Genomic DNA, 21,083 nt, shown 5'->3' on the forward strand with positions numbered 1-21,083 from the left:
CGCTGGGGTGTGGGGGGGCAGAACCAGGGGTGCAGAGGAGGGCGGGGGGGGCCAGGGAGGGTGATGGCCCCTCCTTGGGGGCCGGGCCCCCCTCACCACGCACACACAAGGGGCGGAGGCGGCGCACGGGGGTCCCGCAGCCTTTATTAGGGTCCGCCAGAGGGTCCCGCAGCCCCGAGCCCCGCCCCCCGAGGGCCACACCCCGCCAAGCCCCGCCCCCTGAGGGCCACACCCTGCCAAGCCCCACCCCACAGGCACCACACCCCTGTAGCCCCCACCCCTTAGGCCCGGGGGGGGCTGGCAGCCCCCGGGGGGGCCCCGGTGCTCTCCAGGCTGCTGCTGCTGCTGCTGTAGGCGTGGGCATCGCGGCAGTGCCGCCACCGGGCCCCCCCCGGCCCCCCCTCGGCCTCCGAGTCGGAGTCGGGCGCCGTGTGCCGCCGGATGCGTGACACGGCCTCGCGCAGCGCCTGGGCGTACAGCGCCGGCCGCCGCGGGGGGGGCCGCCCCCGGGGACCCCCAGAACCCCCCGGGCTCCGCCAGGGAACGCGGGGGCTGCCGGGAGGATCCCGGGGGGGCTCCCGGGGGGGCGAAGGTGCCGCTGGAGGGGGGGTGGTGGTGGTGGTGGCCCCAGGGGCCGCAGGGGGGCTGCCCGGGGTGGGGGTGGGCCCCGGGGACCCCCCGGTGTAGCGGACCTGTTGTCGCTGCGGGGGGGGCACGTACTGGGCCCGGACCACCACGCGGGTGGCGTCGATGAGGACGTGCCCCCCCGGCCCCCGCCGGCCCCTGCCACGCCCTGGCACCCGCTCCCGGCTGGCTGCTGCCCGGGGCAGCGTCTGGCTGTGCCGGGGGGTTCCGGGCCCCCCCAGGGTTGGCTGTGGCCCGCGGGGCCGCCGGTGCCCGGCCTCGGTGGCCGCCCGGGGGAGTGTGTGGCTCCAGCCCCCCGGCACAGCCCCCCGGGCACGGGGTGCCGGCGGGGGGCTGCGCGGGCCCCGGGGGGGCTGGAGCTGTAGGGTGCGGTGGGGAGCGTCGTAAGCGGGGGGTGAGATGTAAGGGGGTGGCCCCCCCCGGCGCGGGGGGGCTGCCTGTACCCGCTGCATGTGGGCTTCGTAGCTGGGGGGGCCCTGCCTGCCCCCCGGCAGTGGGGGACGGGGGGGACACGGGGGGTGCCGGCCCCGGGGTGCGCTGCCCCCCGTCCCCTCGGGTTGGCAGCGGGTGGGGGGGGCGCGGGGTCGGGTGTCGCGCCCCGGGGGGGGCGGGGGGGCGAAGTCCTGCAGGCGCCGGGGGGGAGCAGGGGGTGCTGGGGGCCAGGGGGGGGCCAGCTCCGCCACGAAGCGCTTCTCCAGGTACCTGCAAGACAGAGAGGGGAGGTGGGGGGGGGGGTGAGGGTTTGGGGGATGGGGCGAGGTGGGGGGGCGTGAGGGTTTGGGGAGTGAGGGGAGGTTGGGGGGGGGTCGTGAGGGGTGTGAGGGTTTGGGGAATGGGGCGGGGGGGGTGCGAGGGTTTGGGGAATGAGGGCAAGTGGGGGGGGGGGGAGGGTTTGGGGGGTGAGGGTTTGGGGGGGAGGGTTTGGGGAATGAGGGGGGGGGTGTCGTGAGAGGTGCGAGGGTTTGGGGAACGCGGGGAGGGGGGACAAGGGCACGGGCCGGCCCCCCCCTCACCCCCCTGGGCGCCCCCACTCACGCGTACTCCCCGGCGATGCGGCGGTAGGTCCAGGGGGGCGCGGGCCGGCACCCCGCGGCCATGCCGGCGCCGGGGCTGCAACACGCCACCGTGTCGATCTCCACCAGCAGCAGCTTCGTCCGCTCGCAGATCCGCAGGCGCCCCGCGCCCCGCTCCGCGCCCCCCAGCATGGCCCCCCGGCGGGTGGACCAGGGGGTTGGGGGGGAGCCGGGGGGGTCACCCCACAGCCACACGCGTTCCCCGGAGCCTCGGCGCAGCCACCGCCGCACGTGCGCCCCCGGGGACCCCCCCGTGTCCCGCCCGGTGGCACTGCCAGGCCCTTGGCCACCGGGCAACCCCGGGAGAGCGCGGGGAGCCCGCCGGCCGTCCCAGGGGTGTCGTATGTGGTCCCCCCCCCCTCCCCAAACACCACCAACACCCCCCCCCCCACCCCGGGATCCCTTCCCCCCCCTGCGACAAAGCGAGGCGATGCCGGGTTTGGCACCGAGCGCTGCAGCCCACGCGGGCTCCGAGCGGAGCTTAGCAACCCTCCGGCGGCGGCATGGCAACGGCACCGGCCCCCCCCTCGAACCCTGGGGGGTGTGTGTGTGTCCCCCCCACAGCCCCACGGCTCTCACCTCGCACCGCAGCCTGTGCCGGACCCCAGGGCTGGTGGCGGGAGCTGGTGGCAGGGGCCACGTCTCGGCCTCCCCCCCCCCCTCCCCGCCGCCCTGGCCGGGAATGTGCCGCGCTCAGCACGCCCGGGCCTCGTGCCTCCCCCGCGGCAAAGCCGGGTGGCCGGTGACCCCCATCAGCACCCCACAGGGACCCCGGCGATCCCGGTCACCCCCCCCACCCACCCCCAGCGCTGCTCCCCCAGCCCCAACACCCCCCACTCACCGCAGCCACCGCCGGGAGGGTCCCCGCGTCCCGCCGGGTCCCCGTCCCCAATCCCGGCCTTTTAGAAAAGCCACAGGCGGAACAAACAGGGATTTAGGGTCTGGGTGAGCTCAGCAGATTCCCCCTCTCCCGCGGGGAGGGTTGGGGGGGGGGGGCTGGACCCCCTCTCCGGGTTCCCCCCCCCTCCCTCGGCACCGGCGGTGCCCCCCGCGTGCCCCGCGGCGAGGCCGGGGTTGTGCCAGCTCTGTGTTTATTCGCGGTTTCTCTCCACACACGAAGCGGTGGCGGGTGCAGACGGGGCCTGGCGGGGTGGGGGGGCCCGGGGGGGTGCACAGAGGGGCAGCCCCGGGGCTGGACGGAGCTGAGGGAGGGTGATTAAACCCAAATTCATGAAACCCTGCGCTGGGGGGGGGGGTGAGGGTCCGCACAGGGAATGGCCCTGGCCTGGAGGTGGCTGACCCCGGCCCTGCACCCCGGGGGGGGGCCGGGGGTGCCCCCAGCACCCCGCCAGCTCGGCCAACGCAGCCTTAGGGCGCGGGGTGCAGCGTGGGGGGGGGGACCGTGGGCTCTCCCCGCCCCAGAAAAGGGCGGCGTGGGGCTGCCCCACGGCTGGAGATTATTGCTGGATGCTGCTGGTGAGTGGGGTCCCCACCCTGGGGTGTCCCTGGGGGGGGCACAGCATGGCAGGAGAGGACGGCGGGGGGCACCAGGAGGGGCTGAACACACCCCCCGCCCCCCTTCATCCCACACTGCCTCAGGGGCCCTGCGGGAGCACCAGGGCTTGCAGGATGTCCGAGAGAGAAACGATCCCCTTGACCACGTCGCTCTCGTCCACCACCACCAGCCGGTGAACCTGGGGGGGGTGGGATGGGGACAGGGAAAGGCTGAGGCCGGCGCGGGGACCCCGGCCCCCCCCACCACTCCCTGCACCCCGCAACGCCCTGGGGCCGGGGGGGGGATGACGGTTACCTCGGCCTCTACCAGGCGGTTGATGATGGTTTCCAGCGTCTCGTGCTTGTAACACTTGAGGACGCCCTCGAAGTAGTGGGAGCGGTGCTGCAGCGCCCGCGTCACCGTCACGTCCAGGTTGTTGTAGGTTTTCTCGGCCGCCAGGTTCTGGGGTGGGGGGAGAGGTGTTGGGGGGACACAGCCAGGGCCCCCCAGACCCCCTCCCCACCCCCACAGCCCCCCCCTGTACTCACAATCACATCGAATTTGGAGTAGATATCCACCACCCGCCCTGGGGAGGGAAGGAAACGGCCCTGAGGCGCCCCGGTGCCACACAGTCGGTCCCCGGAGGGGACACGGACCCCGCGCCGGCGCTTTGGGGACACCGCGCCCCGCGCCGGGCCCCGGCCTTACCCGACTCGTCGACGACCGGCAGAGCGGAGACGCGGTGCTGCACGAAGATGCCCAGCGCCACGTAGATGGGGGTGCTGGTCCGCACCACGGCGATGCGGCTGTAGGTGCCGATCTGCAGCTCCTCCAGCGTCTTGGCCATGAACTCGGGTTTTGGGACCTCCGCTATCTGCAGGGGACGGGGAGGGGGACAGTGCTGACGCTGGCTCGGCCTGCCGCGCGGCCGCCCCCGGCTCGTGGGGGTCCTAGGAGTGAAAGCAGAGAGCGCTGGGTGCGGAGCGGGGACCCCCGAGCAGAGGAGACGGGCTGCGGGGCGCGCGCAGCACCCGGGGGAGCCCCCCAGCACCCGCAACGCGCCGCGAGGCACCGAAGCTGCGCCCACCCCTGCGCCCCGCAGCCGGCGGTACCCGGCACAGCTCATCCCGGGGGGAGGCGGGGGGGGGGTCCCGCCGCCACTGTGGGACTTACAAAGAGTTTGAGGAACTTGAGGATGCGTTTGTGGGTGAGGATGTAGAGCGTGTTGCCCGAGTCGGGGTCGATGACGGGCAAGCGGTGGATCTTGTTGCGGATCAGGGAGCAGACGGCATCGAAAAGGCTGCGGGGCAGGAGGGACAGGGGGAATGGGGGTTCGCCCGGACCCCGGCCTCGCGTCTGAGGGTGCTGCCCCCCCTCCCTGCAGCACGGAGGTACCTGGCGTTGGGGGAGATGCAGACCAGCGGCTTGAAGGAGTCTTGGAGATAAACCTCTGTGGGGAGAGGAGACGCTGAGGGGAGCGGCGGCACCGTGGGGCGCCGGGCAGGGCTGGCGGGTCTGGGAGAGCGGGAGGCCGCTGGCAGGAACCCCCCTCACCTCGCCACGTCTCTATTTTGTGCTCCTCCAGCTCGTAAATCTGCACCTGGGCGTAAGGAGAGACACCGGGATCGACCGCGGCCGCGCGCGGGGCGGGCAGAGGCCAAAGCCCGAGGGGACGAGCCCCGCGCGGCCGCCCCGGCCCTTACCATGGGCGACTTGTAGTAGCGGTGCAGGATGTTGATGAAGTCGGTGATGGTCAGCATGCCTGGGGGGGATGGGCAGCGTGAGCGGGGTCTCGCCAGCCCCCCAAAACCCCCCTGGGACACCCCCCCCCCCCACCCACCCTCCAGTCCCACTCACCCACAAAACTTTGCTTCTTGCTGTCCCACAGCGGGGCGGCCCGCACGCCGTTGGTGACCAGCGCGAAGAAAGCCTTCTTCACCTGCGGCCGGGGGGACGGGGGCGTCGTGGGGGGGACGGGGCACCCCACGGGGAAGCGGGGGGCACCCCGCGTGGGAGCGGGGCCCCCCCCAGCAGCCCATGTCCCCCCACCCTGGCGTGCCAGATCTTTACGCGGTGGGTGAACAACCCCGAGACCGTCCCCCAGCCCCAAACCTGCCTCCTGGTCCCAGTTAAGCCCCCAAGCTGGAGTCCAGTCCCCATCCTGTGCCCCCCCCCAGCCCCAGGGGTGCCCCCCCGGGCCCGACCCACCTGCAGGGAAGTGTCGAAGACGACCAGTTTGGAACTGGTGGGGATCAGGTCGTAGCAGCGGTGGGACTTCATGAAGGCGGTGTAGGCGCCGCGGTGGGGCTCCCCTGGGGACGGGCAGCATGAGGCGCCTGGCAGCAGCGAGGGAACACCCCAAACCCCGGGACACCCCAAAACCCGGGAGACCCCAAAACCCGGGACACCCACCCCAGGGCTCTGGGACACCTCAAACTCCAGGACACCCCAAATCCTGGGACACCGACCCCAGGGCTCTGGAACACCCCAAACCCTGGGACACCCCAAAACCCGGGACAGCCACCTCAGGGCTCTGGGACACCCCAAATCTTGGGACACCCCAAATCCTGGAAATCCCACCCCAGGGCTCTGGGACACCCCAAATCCTGGGAATCCCACCCCAAGGCTCCAGGACACCCCAAACCCCGGGACACCCACCCCAGGGCTCCGGGACACCCCAAGTTCTGGGGCCCCCAAGGACGCTGCTCCCCTGGGACACCCGAACCTACGCGGCACCTCCCGGCCGGGCCCCCCCCGCACCCCGGGTCCCCCCAGACACTCCCGGTATCACCTTCCAGCCCCGGGGGGTTCAGCTCCGCCGGGGGCTCCGCAGCCGGACCGGGGCCGGGGCCGGGGCCGGGATCGGGATCGGGATCCTGCGGGCAGACACGGGTCGGGCCGGGCCGCGGCCCCCGGCCCCGCTCGCTCCCGGTGCCGGTTCCCCCCCCGGCTCCCGGCCCCTCCCCGCCCGCCCTCCCGGCCCCGCCGTCCGTCCCCCCCGGCACCTCCATGGCCCCGCTCCGTCCCGCCGCTGCCGCCACCCCGCTCCTTCCGCCCGGCGCCTGGCACCTGCTTCCGCCAGCACCAACCACGTGACCGGAAGCGCGCACCCCACGTGACTCATGCCCGCGGGGTGACCTTTCCCCTCCCGCCGGGTCACGGCGGCCCACGGCGCGGGGGGGGTGGGGGGGGGGGAGGCCGGGGGGCGCAGGGAACGGACAGACACACGGACACAACGTAGAGTCCCGGGGCGGGGCGGGGCAGGACACACCTCAGGGTCCCCTGTGTGTGGGGGGGGGGGCACCGGGGGGGGGGGGGGGGGGCACCATGTTGGGGACCCCAATCTGGCGGGGTGGGGGTGTGTGTGTGTGTGTGTGAGGCCCCCCCGGTGACAGCGCTGGGGGGGGGACACAGGGCGAGGGACCCCCACACTCCCCCCCCCCACCAGTGCCAGGCCAGGACCCGGCCCATTAAACACGCAGGGAGGGTCCCACCCCCCCCAGCACCCCCCAGGCCCCCCCCCAGGCCCCCCAAACCCCCCCACCCCCCCAGAGAGGGACGCGGCGGTGGCTTCTCACGCGCTTTATTTTAAAATAACATCCAGTGGTTTCGGTATTGGTAAAAACGGGATTTCTACACGCCCCGGCTATGTACAGCTCTGAAAGTTAAATTTCTCGTATATTTTCTGTTAAAACTTTCTCATCCCCCACCCCCACTCTCACTTTTTTGTCTTTTTTTTTTTTTTTCCTCTTTTTTCCTTTTCTTTTTTTTTTTTTTTTTTTTTTTTTAAACATTTTTACCTTTAAACCTTTTTGCAGCTTTGACGAGTTGCGGAAGCAGCTTTAAAGATCGCCCCGGCCCTGCCTGGCCCCCCCCTCGCGCCATCCCTGCCGCGCTAGAAGGAGGGGGGTGAGGGGGGTGGTGGTGGGGGGGGGGCACCGACCCCCTTCGGGCCCCCCCCCCTTCCCCCCCCGCCCCTTCCCCGGGGGACAGGAGGGTCCCCCCCGCGCCGTGCGTTTGTGCGTTAAGAGATCCCAGCCCCCCCTCCCCGCCCCCAGCATCCCGGTGGGGGGGTTCCCCCCCCTCTCCAGGGTGTGTTTTGGGGGGGCGGGGGGCAGGTGGTGGCCCTGGGGGAGGGGGAAGGCCGCAGCCGGTTTTGGGGGGGGGGGGGGGGGGGGAGAAGGGGCGGGGGGGGGGGGCGGCGTGTAATGCCCACTCGCTGCTTCGCTCTCCGAGGCCGCCCCTTGGCTGGCAGGAGGCTCCACATCAGCCCCCCCCCATCACCCCCCCCCCCCAGCCCCTCCTCGGAGATTGGGTTTAAAAATGCCGCGGCCCCCCCCCCTTGCCCCCTGCCCCCCAAATCTCAGCCCAGCAGAGCACAAAGAGCCCCCCTCCCCCCCGTCTAGTATATACAATATAAGGTATAAATAGATAAATAACCTTCTCCCCCCGCGCCGACCACGCGCAGCCCCAGCTGTGGGTGCTACGGGCAAGTGGGGGGGGGCCCCCCCAGCCCCCCCCCCCCTAGCGCTGGGGGAGCAGGTCCGGCACCGCCCCCCCCCCCCCTCCCCACCGCCCCATTCCCACCTCACACCTTGGCACATCGCACGGCTGGGACCTCCCGGCGAATGGGGGGGGGGGGATGAGGGCAGGGGACCCCCCGCTACCCCCCCCCGCGGCAAGGGGCCATCTGCAGCCACATCCGAAGGAGGGGGGGCAGGGTGGGGGGGTCACGTCCCCTGGAGCCCACTGGAGAGGAGAAAGACACCCCCGCCCCCCGCCAGGGTCCGGCTCCGGTGGCGGGAGGCTCTGCCCGGTTGGGTGGTGGGGGCTCACATTTAAAAACAACCGGAAAAAAAAAAAAAAAAATCAAAAAAAAAAAAATCTAACACTTAAAATGAGGTAGGTCTGGGTGCAGAAGCTCCTTGTGTCTGTCGGGGGGGGGCCCTCGCCGCCGCGCTCCGGGGGGGTCTCGTCCACACGCACAAACAAAAAGAGATCGAAGGAACCGAGCGAGCTCTGGCCGCCGCGGCGCGACGGGGCAGAGCCCGGATTGTCGAGCTCACAGGAGTCTGTGTTACCTTGGTAATTAGCGAGCAAATATTATTAGTTTCGTTTCTAAAAAAAAAAAAAAAAAAAAAAAAAAAAAAATCATCATTATTTCAATCCAGGCCGGCTCCAAACTCGCTCCGGCTGCGCTGGGACCGTTCTGCTCCCCCCATGGGTCCCCCCCAGGGGGAGGTGGGCAGGGGGGTGGTGGTGAAGTGGGGGGGGTCTTGCTGGGCCCCCCCCCACCGCCCCCCCTTTTTTTTTTCTTTTTTTTTTCTTTTTTTTTTTTTTTTCCTCGCAGGACGAAGCAAAGAAAACCCTGAGTTGCCAGTTTCGTCCGTCCGTCCGTCCCGCTCGGGCAGGGCCGGCGGGTTCTCCCCCCGCCGCAGCCTCCTCGGTGCCCCCCGGCCGCCCTGGCACCTCCCGCGGCCCCGGGGGGGTCTTGGCGAGGTCTCCGAGGTGGGGGGTCGCGGCCCCCAGCCCCTTTTTTCCCAGCTAATTCATCCACTTTCGGCAGTTCCAGGCTCCACAGTGGCAGGGGATCTTGTGCTGATCGTCCTCAAAGTCGAACTGGTAGTCGTAGGTGAGCTGCAGGGGAGGGGGGGGGGAAAGGGAGTTGTCACCCACGGCACAGCCCCGGCCCCCCCCCGCGGCCCCCCCAGGCCACCCCGCGCCCCCGCCTGACCTCCTCCCCCTTGGGGATGCGCCGGCTGGAGATGATGATGATTTTATCCTCCTTGTCGAAGGTCACGACTTCGGCCACGCAGTTCGGGGCACACGAGTGGTTGATGTACCTGGGGGAGGTGGGGGGGGGGGGGTCAGTGCTGACCTGCTCCCTCTGGGGGTTCCCACCACCCCAAAGCCCCCCCCACCCCACGCTCACCTGGCCGGGCCCCCCGTCAGCGTGGCGTCAATGACGTGCTCGTTGTTGATGCGGAACATGTAGATGCCGCGGTTCTGGGGGGAGAAGAGGGTGTCAGCGGCTGTACCGGGACCCCCACGTCCCACCCGAGTCCCCCCACACCCCACTAGAGCCCTCAATGTTCCAGCCAAGTCCCCCCACATCCCACCAGAGCCCCCCACATCCCACAGGAGTCCCTCCCACACCCCACACAAGCCCCCAATATCCTGCCAGAGCCCTCAATGTCCCACCCAAGACCCCCCCACATCCCAGCTGAGCCCCCAATATCCCACTCGAGCTTCCCACATCCCACAGGACCCCCAATGTCCCATCCGAGTCCCCCCACATCCCACAGGAGCCCCCAGTGTCCCACCCGAGTCCCCAGTGTCTCACCAGAGCCCCCCACGTTCTGCCTGAGTCCCCAAAGTCCCACCCAAGCCCCCCCATGTCCTGCCAGAGACCCCCCGTCCCAGCAGAGCCCCCAATATTCCACCTGAGCCCCCCCACATCCCACCAGAGTCCCCAATGTCTCGCCAGAGTCCCCCCACATCCTGCCAGAGCCCCCCCACGTCCCATCAGAGCCCCCAATATTCCACCTGAGCCCCCCCCACATCCTACCTGAGTCCCCAGTGTCCTGCCAGAGCCCCCCCACATCCCATCAGAGCCCCCAATATTCCACCTGAGTCCCCAGTGTCTTACCAGAGTCCCCCCACATCCTGCCAGAGCCCCCCATGTCCTGCCTGAGCCCCCAGTGTCTCACCAGAGTCCCCCCCACATCCCACCCGAGCCCCACCTGCTCCTCGTAGATCTTCTCCCGCCGGTTGGCCACCTCGTTGCGGATGATGGTGCCGATGTACTCGATGACCATGGTGTGCTTCTCGATGTCCTTGGCCGCGTAGAGCCCCAGCCCCTGGATGCGGGACCGCGCCAGGTAGACGTTGTTCTTCCACTCCGTTTTCAGGCGCCGGTACTGGGAGGACTTGGAGTGCACGAACTGTTTGCTGTAGGGCGTGTTGGTCTCGCCCGTGAACGTGCTCTGATAGGCCTTGGACATGCTTGTGCTGTTCAGGGTGTGGGGCCTGCGGGGTGGGGGCGAGAGGGGGTCAGAGCTGAGGGATCCCGGCCCTCCCGGTCGATCCCGGTGGATCCCCGCTCTCCTGGTGGATCCCAGTGGATCCCAGCTCTCCCAGTGGATCCTGGCTCTCCCGGTGGATCCCGGCGGATCCCGGCTCTCCCGGCGGATCCCGGTGGATCCCGGCTCTCCCAGTGGATCCTGGCTCTCCCAGTGGATCCTGGTGGATCCCGGCTCTCCCGGTGGATCCCGGCTGATCCCATCTCTCCCGGCGGATCCCGGCTGATCCCAGCTCTCCTGGTGGATCCTGGCGGAACCCAGCCCTCCCGGTGGATCCCAGTGGATCCCGGCCCTCCCGGTGGATCCTGGCAGAACCCAGCCCTCCCAGTGGATCCTGGCTCTCCCGGTGGATCCCATCTCTCCCGGTGGATCCCGGCAGAACCCAGCCCTCCCGGTGGATCCCGGCCCCACTCACCGCTTGTAGTGGGTGAGGATTTTGGGCTCGGAGCGGGCGCAGCCGGTGGGGTTGATCATCAGCGGCAGCTCCATCAGGGGATGGCGGCCGTAGCGGAACAGGTAGTTCTGGCAGCTCTCGACGCCGGGCAGCTGCCGAGGGGGGAGCGGAGGAGCCGGGGGTCGAGTGGCGGCTCCGCCAGCGCAGCCACCGCTCCCTTTCCCAGTGGGGTGGAGAGATAAACCGCCCCCGCCACGCTCCCCCAGGACCTACCGACTCGGCGATGCGCAGCACCGCGTGCACCGTGAGGCCGAAGAGCTCCTCGCCCTTCAGGTACTCGGGGAAGAGTCGCAGCATGTCGGCTTCCTTCCTCATCATCGCCACCGGCTCGATGATCCGGTTCCAGACGGCTGCCGAGGGAAGGGAGGGTTGGAGCCGCCTCAAGCGCAGACCCCCCCCACCAAGTTCAAGCCTCCCCCCGCCCCGTCCTCCCCGCTGCGGCACGGGAGGCCACCAGCGATGCGGCGCCTGCAGCTCCCGGCAGCACCTTTTACCTTGCGGCGAAGAATCGGAGAAGACCAGATCCTCCAGGCCCTGCTCGATGACCTGCACGACGAACTCGGGGCGGCCGTTGTTCTCGCAGATGGTGCAGCGGTAGCAGCAGCGGCGGTTGTTGGTCCGCAGGCTCCAGTAGATGCGCGTGGCCTCGTAGCCCACGGGGTAGAGGGCCGTGACGCTGTGGAAATCGGCCATCTGATGCGGCAGGAGCTGCCCGATGGCGTGGAAGACCAGCCCGCCCACCCGGAACATGTGGAGCCGCTCGCCGCGCTGGATGATGCTGGCGATCTGCTTCACCTCGTCCCGTTCAATGTAAACGCGGCGGAAGACGGTGAAGCTGCTCAGCTCCTGCTCGCAGGGACCCTTCAGCTTGTGCAGGGGGCAGAGCATGGTCTTGTCCTTGAAGAACATGCACTTGGCGCGGATGGCGCAGGCGAAGTGGTAGACGCTGGGGCAGCGGATGCGGTTGCAGCTGTTGGTGGCGCCGGTTTTCTGGCACAGGGAGCACTTGGTGAGCAGCCCGCGGTGCAGGGCCACCTCCACGTTGATCAGGGCCCCCCCCTGCGTCTCATAGACCTCCGTAGACCACAGGGCGCAGTTCAGGTGGACCCAGAGGTCGAGGTCAAGGTTAAGCAGGCGGGCCGGCCCGTCCGTGGCCCCGTCGCCCTCCTCGTGGCAGAAGCAGCACTTGCGCAGGTCCCGCGGGACCTTTTCGGGGCGCAGGGTGGTGCCCAGCTTGTCGATGAACTCGGCGATCTCCTTGTCACCGTCCCGCTTGGCCCCCCCTTTCTGGATGGTGACGAGGAAGCGCAGCCGTTTCCACCGCACCCCCTTCCACTTCTTCAGGCGGGGCCGCGCTTCGTCCCCGTCCTCCGGCGGCCGCGAGCGCGGCTTGAAACGGGGCGGCGAGTGGGGGGCCGAGGCCTCTTCCTCCTGGGGGGCTGGCGAGGGGGCCGGCGGCAGGGGCGACGTGGGGGCCGGGGCTGCCTCGTGGGCTGCCTCGGGGTCAGGGACTCTGGCGGCCTCAGCGGGGCTGGACGGGGAGGGGACGGAGGGGGACAGCGGGGGCGAGGGCTCCTGAGGCATGACGGAGAGCTGCCGCACGTCCAGGTTGGAGACGTTGTTGACGTAGCAGTGGTGCAGGGTCTTCTCGGGCACGGGGCTCTCCTGCGGCACGGGGAGGGGGGCATGGGTCAGAGCGGCCCAGGGATGGGCCCCCAACCTCCCCGCATGTCACGGCGAGGGGTTCTTGGCCCCGCAGGGACCCCACAGCACCCCACCGCAGGGAGGAGCTCCCCAACCCTTCCACGCGGTCCTGGGGACGCAGCACCTCCCCACAGGGCGACCTGGGCCCCTCAGGAAACCCCGTGTCACCCTGTAATCATGGTGGGGGGGACCTACAGGGACCCCCCCACCCCTCTCTACGTCACAGAATCACAGAACCTATGGTTGGAAAAGCCCTTGAAGCTCCTCCAGCCCCACCATGAACCTCCCCCTGACCGTTCCCAACTCCACCAGATCCCTCAGCGCTGGCTCAACCCGACTCTTCAACCCCTCCAGGGATGGGGACTCCCCCCCTGCCCTGGGCAGCCCATTCCAACGCCCAACAACCCCTTCTGCAAAGAAATCCTTCCTAAGAGCCAGTCTGACCCTGCCCTGGCGCAGCTTGAGGCCATTCCCTCTTGGCCTGCCGCTGGCTCCTTGGCTCAAGAGACTCCTCCCCCCTCTCTGCACCCTCCTTTCAGGGAGTTGCAGAGGGCCAGGAGGTCTCCCCTCAGCCTCCTCTTCTCCACACTAAACCCCCCCAGTTCCCTCAGCCGCTCCCCATCAGACCTGTGCTCCAGACCCTGCACCAGCTCCGTTGCCCTTCTCTGGACACGCTCGAGTCATTCAATGGCCTTTTTGGGGTGAGGGGCCCAAAACTGAACCCACTCATTGAGGGGCGGCCTCACCAGTGCCGAGCCCAGGGGGCAGATCCCTTCCCTGTCCCTGCTGGCCACGCTGGTGCTGGTACAAGCCAGGATGCCACTGGCCTTCTCAGCCACCTGGGCACACTGCTGGCTCGCATTCAGCCAGGTCTCTCTCTGACCAGTAGCTCTCCAGCCACCCCTCCCCATGCCTGGAGCACTGCTGGGGGTTGTTGTGGCCATAAATCATGCTCAACCCCAAAGGGCCCCCTCCTGCACCCCCCCTCATAGCCACAGCCTTACAGGTACCCCAACACCTCTCTCTGTCGCAGGGTCACAGCCCCGGGGGGGCCCCCACACCCCACTGACCTGTCTGAGCAGCGTCAGGAGATCCAGCTCGCCCTTGAGGCTGTACCCCGGCAGCACCGCGTCGAACTGCTTCAGCCACTCAGAGCTGCTGTCCGGCACCTTCCCGGCCAGCACCGCCTTCTCCTTCCCACCGAGCACCCCTGCGAGAGGCAGGGACAGCCCGTCACAGGGCGCCTGGCCTGGGGACACGGGGGAGCCCGCAGGGACACGGGGGAGCCCGCAGGGACGAGGCAGACGCTCACCAGCCATGTCTGTCTCCACCTTCTTGGCCTCGACCACGGCTGCTCGCACAGGGCCGTCGGGGAACAGCACCTCGTAGGAGCTGGGGATCTTCACGCTCAGCAGCTCGGCCATGGCCACCATCACCCCGTTGAGGTTCTGGGCGAGAAGAGGACGGGATGGGTGCGGCGCCCCAGGTGCCACCACGTGCAGGGTCACCGCTGGGACCCCGAGGGTCTCGCCTCCCCCCCGCTGTCCCCTCGCTCACCTTGGCGGCCGCTGCGGACACCGTCAGCATGACGGAGACTTCACTGCTCTTGCCCTTCTCCCACGGGGCGCCCGGACCCGCTGCCCCCACCTTCCCGGGGGGGCCCCCGAAGGGCTCCGCAGCCTCGTAGGGCTTCGTGTCAGGGAACACTGGTGTGGGGAGAAGGGGCAGGGGGGTCAGAGCCACCGCAGACCCAACCCCGCCAACAGCCACCCAGGAGCCCACCTGGGCACCCCAGACCCCTGCAGAAACGCTGCGGGGCATCCATCGCCCTGCGTGGGACGGGGACTGGGGGACGGGGACTGGGGGACAGGGACGGGGGGACAGGACACCCTGCACTGATGGGGGACCCTCAGGAACAGGCCAGCCCCCAGGGCCACACTCAAGGCGCTGCTGCCCAGGTGCTCTTACACTCCCCAGCCCCCTGCCCCCCGGTCCATGCTCCCCACGGCCCCTTCCCCTGCCCCCCCCCACACCCCCACCAGCCCACACCCCCAGGGGCCCCCTCCAGCCCCCTCCATATTCTGTGCAGACCCCTTCCTGCCTGATTCATGTGCCTGCAGAGCCTCTCCCGGCCCTGCCTTGTCCCTGCCTGGTCTCTACACCCCACAGACCCCCTCCTGCCTGGTCCATATGCCCCACAGACCCCTTCCTGCCTGATTTTTGTGCCCCACAGACACCCTCTTGCCCTGCCTTGCCCCTGGCCTGGCCCATCTGTGCCCCCACCCTGGCCCAGCCCACCTGGGATACTGGCCCGGGGGATGATGGGGATGATGGGGGACAGGACACGCTCCTCCAGCTCCGGCTTGGCCTCGCTGAGCAGGGGGAAGCGGAGCAGCTCCTCGCCCAAGACGCTCTCAGGGGATGAGGCAGGGACGATGCTGTCGGGGGAGTCGCTCTCATCGTCGCTCTCCATCCTGTGGGGAAGGAGGTGTCAGGGGCCGCAGGGGCTGGTGTTACCCCTGGGGGGGGGTCACAGCGGCCGGTGGCTCACCTGACGTCCTCGGTCTGGTTGTGGGGAGGGGTGGGCAGAGCTGCCAGCAGGTCCAGGCTCTTCACCTCCACAGCTGGCGTGTCTGTGCGGGGAAGGGACGGGTGTCACAGGGAGGGGGTGACAGGCAGCGGCAGGGACTCTGTGCCAGCCCTGTGCCAGCCACACTCACCTTTCTGGCCATGGGGCTCGCGGGCCGGGTCGGCGTCCTTGGGCTGCTCACCCAGCTCCTCGGGGGCTGTGACGCCGTTCACCAGCTTCTGCTGCACGGAGGGGGGCGGTGTGGGGGGCAGCGAGGAGGGTGGCGTGGGTGGGTTGCTGAGGTTGTTCTGGGGGGATTAAGACAGTGGAGTGAGCACAGCGGGGTGGCCCAGGGATCCCCCCACCCCGGGGTGGACGGCAAGGGCTCAACCCCAGAATCCCAGAACCATCGAGGTTGGAAAAGCCCTTGAAGCTCCTCCAGCCCCACCATGAACCTCACCCTGACCGTTCCCAACTCCACCAGATCCCTCAGCGCTGGCTCAACCCGACTCTTCAACCCCTCCAGGGATGGGGACTCCCCCCCTGCCCTGGGCAGCCCATTCCAACGCCCAACAGCCCCTTCTGCAAAGAAATCCTTCCTAAGAGCCAGTCTGACCCTGCCCTGGCGCAGCTTGAGGCCATTCCCTCTTGGCCTGCCGCTGGCTCCTTGGCTCAAGAGACTCCTCCCCCCTCTCTGCACCCTCCTTTCAGGGAGTTGCAGAGGGCCAGGAGGTCTCCCCTCAGCCTCCTCTTCTCCACACTAAACCCCCCCAGGTCCCTCAGCCGCTCCCCATCAGACCTGTGCTCCAGACCCTGCACCAGCTCCGTTGCCCTTCTCTGGACACGCTCGAGTCATTCAAGGGCCTTTTTGGGGTGAGGGGCCCAAAACTGAACCCACTCATCGAGGGGCGGCCTCACCAGTGCCGAGCCCAGAGGGCAGATCCCTTCCCTGTCCCTGCTGGCCACGCTGGTGCTGGTACAAGCCAGGATGCCATTGGCCTTCTTGGCCAGCTGGGCACACTGCTGGCTCATTGTCAATCCCCCCCAGGTCCCTCTCTGACCAGTAGCTCTCCAGCCAACCCTCCCCAAGCCTGTAGCGCTGCCGGGGGTTGTTGTGGCCTCACACCCCACCTCACCTTGGTGAGCAGCTGGGAGTAATAGTCCGGCACGCTGTCGAGCACGGCGCTGCCAAAGGCGCCCCGCAGCTGGCTCTTCCCATTGATGGGGCTGCTGCCGAAGGGCGCGAAGAGGCTGAAGTTGGCCGTGATGGTCGGCTCCGTCAGTGGCAGCAGTGACAGCTCCTGGGGGCAGAGCGGTGAGGAGGGGCCGGGGGCAGAGGGCAGCCCCCCGCCAAGCCCCTGGCCCACCACCGTACCTGTTTCAGCTGCTTCATGAGCGCCTCGCCGGGACGCAGCCCCTCGTCCTTCCGCAGCTTCTTCCGAGAAGCCGGGACCCGCTCGTTGCCTTTCTGCACCCGCTTAGGCTTGGTGGCCGCTGGCTTCCTGGCGATGGAGGGATCCTGGCGAGGAAGAGGAGGGTGGGAGTCATGCTGAGCGCAGCCCCACGGCCACCCCCCCGCCATCCCGCGCCGCCCCGCTCACCTCCCGGCCCAGCAGCACCGGCTGCGGCCGCGGCTCCGTCCCGGCGCCCCGGTTCTCCGTGTGCCCATTGAGCTCGCCCGGGCTCTGCGCCGAGAGCTGCACGTTCTTGGCCCGCAGCAGCTTCTGCAGCAGGAGGTGCCCGGCCTCGGAGCGGCTGCCCGGTGCCAACATGCTGTTGGTTTGGCCAGCCCCGGGCTCCCCGTTGGCCTCGGGTTTTGCCGCCTCGTCTCCGTCCAGCTCACACTGCGCTGTCACCGTCTCCTCTTTCGGCTCCTGCTTCACCAACACCTGGGGGGGCTCAGCCACCGCGGAGGCCCCCTCCGGCACAGCCCCGTTGACGTGGGTCTCGCTGGGGTCGGCACTGGGCACCTCGGGGTCCCAGGGGCCGGGGGCTGGGTCGGGGAGGGTGCCGCTCGGCACGGGCGTCAACCCCTGCTCCGCAGGCGCCGTGGGGCTGGGGGCCGAGGCCGGGACCCCCGGTGATGTCTTCTTTGGCTCTTGGGGGCTCTGCTCGGGGCTAGCCAGGTGCTGGGGCATACAGCCCAGGGGCGAGGGGGCTGGCGGCGTGGGGAGCCGGACGAGGCCAGGCTGGGGGCCACGGGCAGCCAGGGCTGCCTGCACCAGCTCGGCCAGGGGCTGCTGGGGGGGCTGCCCCGGTAGCCCCCGCCCCGCCTCGGCGCCAAAACCGGCCTGTGCCTCTGCTGGGGCGCCCGGCCGCGGCTGGAAGAGGGGCCCCAGCGGGCGAGGGGGCTGGCGGGGGGCCGGGGAGCCGTAGTCCGAGGCCTGGCCAGGGAAGGGGCCGGGGGGCCGCAGCGCCTGGCTCTGCTGCAGCAGGTTCTGCTGGTGCCGCTGCACCAGGAGCGCCTGGAGCTGCTGCTGCTGCTGCGGCGTCAGGTGCCGCAGCTGCGGGTTCTTGGCCAGGACACCCTGGAGCTGCGCCCGGATCTGGCCCATCATCGGCCCCGGCACCTGCCCCAGGAGGCTCGGGGGGAGCGTGGCCGTGCCCGGCGCCGGCCCCGCTTTGTGCTGCCCGGGGCTCTGGAGCCGCGGGGGCTGCGGCTGGCCCTGCAGCGAGCCCGCCGGCCCCTTGCCCGGCTGCTCCGGCGGCCGCGGGGGCAGTGCCATGCCCTGTGCCTGGCCCGTCCCGCAGCCCAGTGGCGGCTCTGCCGCCCCACCGGCGTCCCCGTGCTGCTGCTGGGACAGCTCGGGGCGGGCGGCCCCAGGGCTCTGCAGCGGCGGGGCGAGGAGCCCGCCCGGCTGCACGGGGGTTGCCCGCAGCGCCGGCTGCGAGCCCAGGACGCCCGGCTGTGGCGAGGCCAAGAGGAGCTGCTGGCCCTGCCCCAGCTCGGCCTGGTGCTTGGGGGGCTCCGGGCCACCCAGCCCTGGGGGGTTGAGGGCTCCCGCCTGGTCCTGGGGGCCCCCGTGCAGTTGTCCCCCGCCGCTCTCGCCGCCCTCGGCGGGCAGGGCGCTGCCATCCACCCCTCCGGGCTGGTCCTTGGCAGCCAGGACCGCCGGGGCCGGCTGCATTCCCTGACTCAGGTGCAGCACGGAGGGGGCCTGGCCCACCGCCCCGTGTTGCGGAAAGTGCTGGATCGAGGGCTGCCCCTGGCCCAGCCCCAGGAGGCCCGGCTGGGCGGCCGCTGAGTTCTGCTGCGGCTGCTGCTGTGGGGCCAGCAGCGCCCGCGACTGCCCCAGCTGCTGGGACAACACAAGTCGGTGGCCCAACATCCCCGGAGTCTGCGGCGCCAGTTGGGGCGAGCCCAGGACCCGCTGCTGCTGCTGCTGGTGTGGGGGGGCCAGGAGGACCTGGCGCTGGGGCGGGGGGTGGCCCAGCACCGCTTGGTGCTGCAGCCCCGGCGCCTGCGCGTGGCCCAGCAAACCCGGCTGCTGCTGCTGCTGCTGCTGCGGGGAGAGCTGCTGCACTAACAAGCTTTGTTGGCCGCCCATGAGCGCCGGCTGCTTCGGCACCAGGGGCTGCCCCACGGCGCCCGGCGGCGGGGCCGGGGCTGGCGGCTGCTGCCCGAGCAGGCCAGGTTGCCCCACCATGGCCGCGGGCTGCAGCGAGCCTTGGCCCAGCACGCCGGGCGGCTGCATCGACGTCTGCGCCATGACGCCGGGCTGCTGCATCGAGGTTTGGCCCATCACGCCCGGCTGCTGCATCGACGTCTGCGCCATCACGCCGGGCTGCTGCATCGACGCTTGTCCCATCACGCCCGGCTGCTGCATCGACGTCTGCGCCATGATGCCCTGCGGCTGCAGCGGCGCTTGTGCCATCACCCCTGCCTGGGCCATGACGCCCTGTTGCTGCATCGCCGCCGCCTGTCCCATCACCCCCGGCTGCTGCATGGACGCCGGGGCCATGACGCCCTGTTGCTGCATCGACGCTTGTGCCATGACGCCCGATTGCTGCATCGAGGCCTGTCCCATCACCCCCGCCTGCTGCATCGAGGCCTGGCCCATCACACCCGCCTGCTGCAGCGACGTTTGGCCCATCACACCCGGCGGCTGCTGCTGCGGCGGCTGCTGCTGCAGCGACACTTGTCCCAGCATGTTCTGCTGCTGCAGTTTCTGCGCCAGCTGCATCCTCTGCAGCTGCCTCTCCTGCATCAGGCGGCTGTCGGCGGCCAGCCCGCGCAGCGCGGGGTTCCCGGCGAAGAAGCTGTTGGAGGTGCCGGGCACCGGCGCGTTCCCCACGGCTTGTTGGCCCATGAAGGACAATCCGGGCTGCACGGCCATGGACACGCCGCCCTGGGGCAAGCGCAGGCCCCCGGGTTGCCCCGGCTGCTGGCCGAGGCCCTGGGTGCCCACCACGGCCCCGGGGGGCTGCTGGACGCCGCCGTGCGCCGAGAGCAGCTGCCCGGGGAGCTTGGCCATGAGGCGGGGGCTCTGCGAGGGGCTCAGCGCCATCACGGCCGAGGCCTGGTGCTGGTGCTGCTGCTGCTTGCTGCGGTACTCGGCCATCAGGTTGGTGTGTTCCTTCTGCTGCTTCCGCACCTGCCGGAGACGGACGGCGCGGCCTGAGCCCGGGGACGGCACGGCCTCAGTGCCGGGGACACCGCGCCGGTGCTGGGGCCACCGTACTGACCCCAGGGACACCATATTGACACTGGGGACACTGTACTGGTCCCACAGACACCGTACCAACCCTAGGGACACCATATTGACACTGGAGACACTGTCCTGGCCCCAGAGACACTGTACTGACCCCGGGGACACTGTCCTGACCCCGCCAACCCCATATTGATACTGGGGACACCGTACTGGCCCCAGGAACACCGTCCTGATCCCGGGGACACCATACTGACACTGGGGACACCGTACCGACCCTGGGGACACCATGTTGATAATGGAGACACCGTCCTGACCCCAGGGACACCGTACCGACCCCGGGGACACCGCGCTCACCCCCACCCGCAGAGTCCTACCTGGTCCAGCTGCTTCTGGATTTTACTCTGCTGTTCCGTCACCAGCTTCAGCTTCTCAGCGTCGGCCTCGGGGAACTCCCGCCCGGCTTTCTTGGCGGTGCGCTGCTTGGCGCAGAGGGCTTTGCGGGATTTGCGGTGCGCCCCGATTTGCTCCTCCAGCACCTTCAGCTGCATCTGCAGGAGCTGCTGCGTGTGGAAGAGCCACTCCTCGTACTGCCGCTGGTCGGCCTCGTCTGCGGGAGCGAGGAAGGGGCTCGGATCAGCGGGGATCCCGGCTCCAGGGCGAGCCCGGCCACGGCCCTGGCTCAGCCCAGCTGCGTGGGCAGGATGAGACCCGGCCAGCACCACCCCAGCCCCCCACACCACATCGGTACTCACTGATGACGCCCTGCGCAAAGGTGGGGGGGTTGGGGCGAGCCTGGGTCGGGTCGGTGCCACTCCGCTCCTGGCAGAGAGAGGGGAGCGTTGGGGACGTGCCGTGTCCCTTCCTGTCCCCTCCGCACAGCCCCCACCGCCGCGGGGAACCGCAAACCCACCGGCCACAGTGGCTCCTGCCCGGCAGGGTCCTGAGCACTGAGCCAGGTGGCCCTAAGGGGACCCCCGTCCCCCTCCCTGGACACCCCACTCACCTGCCCGCTCCCCGCCAGCAAGTGATTCTGCATCTCGGAGACGGCCGGGCCCCCCGAGAGCCGCTGGGCCAGCAAGGAGACCTGTTGCCTTTGGGGGGGGATGCACAGAGACGAGGCATGAGCCGGAGCCAAGGTGCCCCAGGCCATGCCCCCCCGCCGCTGCCCCCCGTACCCCTTACCTGTTCATGCCCGGGGCCACCCCGATGCTGCCCTGAGCCATCACCTTCTTGATGCCCTTCAGCGCCACCATCTTGGCCTTGGCAATGGGGTCCATGATGTCCTCGGCCGCAAACTTGTCCAGGTCTGCCAAAAAGAGTCAGCGGACGGTGCCGCGGCACATTCAGCGCTACCCCTGCCACCCAAAAAAACCCCAATCCCCCCCCAAACAACCGCCCACAGCCCCTAC

The 21,083-nt window shown here is 69.8% G+C and overlaps 3 protein-coding genes across 4 annotated transcripts in view; all 3 read right to left on the reverse strand.

Annotated features, from left to right (window-relative positions):
* Positions 1-281: 281 nt before the first annotated feature.
* DDN (dendrin) lies at positions 282-2,013 on the reverse strand. Its single transcript, XM_074853776.1, has 2 exons — positions 1,681-2,013; positions 282-1,347 (listed from the first exon to the last, which is right to left on the reverse strand). The coding sequence occupies exons 1-2, from the start codon at positions 1,848-1,850 to the stop codon at positions 282-284; spliced, it is 1,236 nt and encodes a 411-aa protein (XP_074709877.1). The 5' UTR covers positions 1,851-2,013.
* A 638-nt stretch (positions 2,014-2,651) lies between these two features.
* Positions 2,652-6,289, reverse strand: PRKAG1 (protein kinase AMP-activated non-catalytic subunit gamma 1). 2 transcript variants are annotated; one of them, XM_074853976.1, is made up of 12 exons: positions 6,219-6,289; positions 6,005-6,089; positions 5,422-5,525; positions 5,071-5,152; positions 4,917-4,975; positions 4,768-4,813; positions 4,609-4,663; positions 4,387-4,513; positions 3,922-4,087; positions 3,762-3,799; positions 3,529-3,675; positions 2,652-3,412 (listed from the first exon to the last, which is right to left on the reverse strand). In XM_074853976.1, the coding sequence occupies exons 1-12, from the start codon at positions 6,222-6,224 to the stop codon at positions 3,314-3,316; spliced, it is 1,014 nt and encodes a 337-aa protein (XP_074710077.1). In that variant the 5' UTR covers positions 6,225-6,289; the 3' UTR covers positions 2,652-3,313. The 2 variants fall into 2 exon arrangements, with proteins under 2 accessions (XP_074710077.1, XP_074710078.1); XM_074853977.1 differs by lacking the exon at positions 2,652-3,412 and having other exon boundaries at positions 3,527-3,675; positions 3,922-4,163.
* Positions 6,290-7,793: 1,504 nt separating this feature from the next.
* KMT2D (lysine methyltransferase 2D) overlaps positions 7,794-21,083 on the reverse strand; it is a 30,338-nt gene continuing 17,048 nt past the window's right edge. The window contains exons 36-55 of the mRNA XM_074853859.1: positions 20,857-20,980; positions 20,678-20,765; positions 20,427-20,493; positions 20,049-20,281; positions 16,624-19,617; positions 16,398-16,541; positions 16,159-16,323; positions 15,174-15,330; positions 15,005-15,086; positions 14,752-14,927; positions 14,011-14,159; positions 13,766-13,901; positions 13,524-13,663; positions 11,244-12,414; positions 10,963-11,099; positions 10,711-10,841; positions 9,957-10,242; positions 9,146-9,219; positions 8,948-9,056; positions 7,794-8,850 (exon numbers count right to left, since the gene is read on the reverse strand). Of these exons, the coding sequence (XP_074709960.1) occupies positions 8,758-8,850; positions 8,948-9,056; positions 9,146-9,219; positions 9,957-10,242; positions 10,711-10,841; positions 10,963-11,099; positions 11,244-12,414; positions 13,524-13,663; positions 13,766-13,901; positions 14,011-14,159; positions 14,752-14,927; positions 15,005-15,086; positions 15,174-15,330; positions 16,159-16,323; positions 16,398-16,541; positions 16,624-19,617; positions 20,049-20,281; positions 20,427-20,493; positions 20,678-20,765; positions 20,857-20,980 (6,656 nt within the window). The 3' untranslated portion in view covers positions 7,794-8,757. The remainder of the gene's footprint in view (positions 8,851-8,947; positions 9,057-9,145; positions 9,220-9,956; positions 10,243-10,710; positions 10,842-10,962; positions 11,100-11,243; positions 12,415-13,523; positions 13,664-13,765; positions 13,902-14,010; positions 14,160-14,751; positions 14,928-15,004; positions 15,087-15,173; positions 15,331-16,158; positions 16,324-16,397; positions 16,542-16,623; positions 19,618-20,048; positions 20,282-20,426; positions 20,494-20,677; positions 20,766-20,856; positions 20,981-21,083) is intronic.

This window comes from Strix uralensis, chromosome 33, assembly GCF_047716275.1.
Source record: "Strix uralensis isolate ZFMK-TIS-50842 chromosome 33, bStrUra1, whole genome shotgun sequence".
NCBI lineage: Eukaryota > Metazoa > Chordata > Aves > Strigiformes > Strigidae > Strix > Strix uralensis.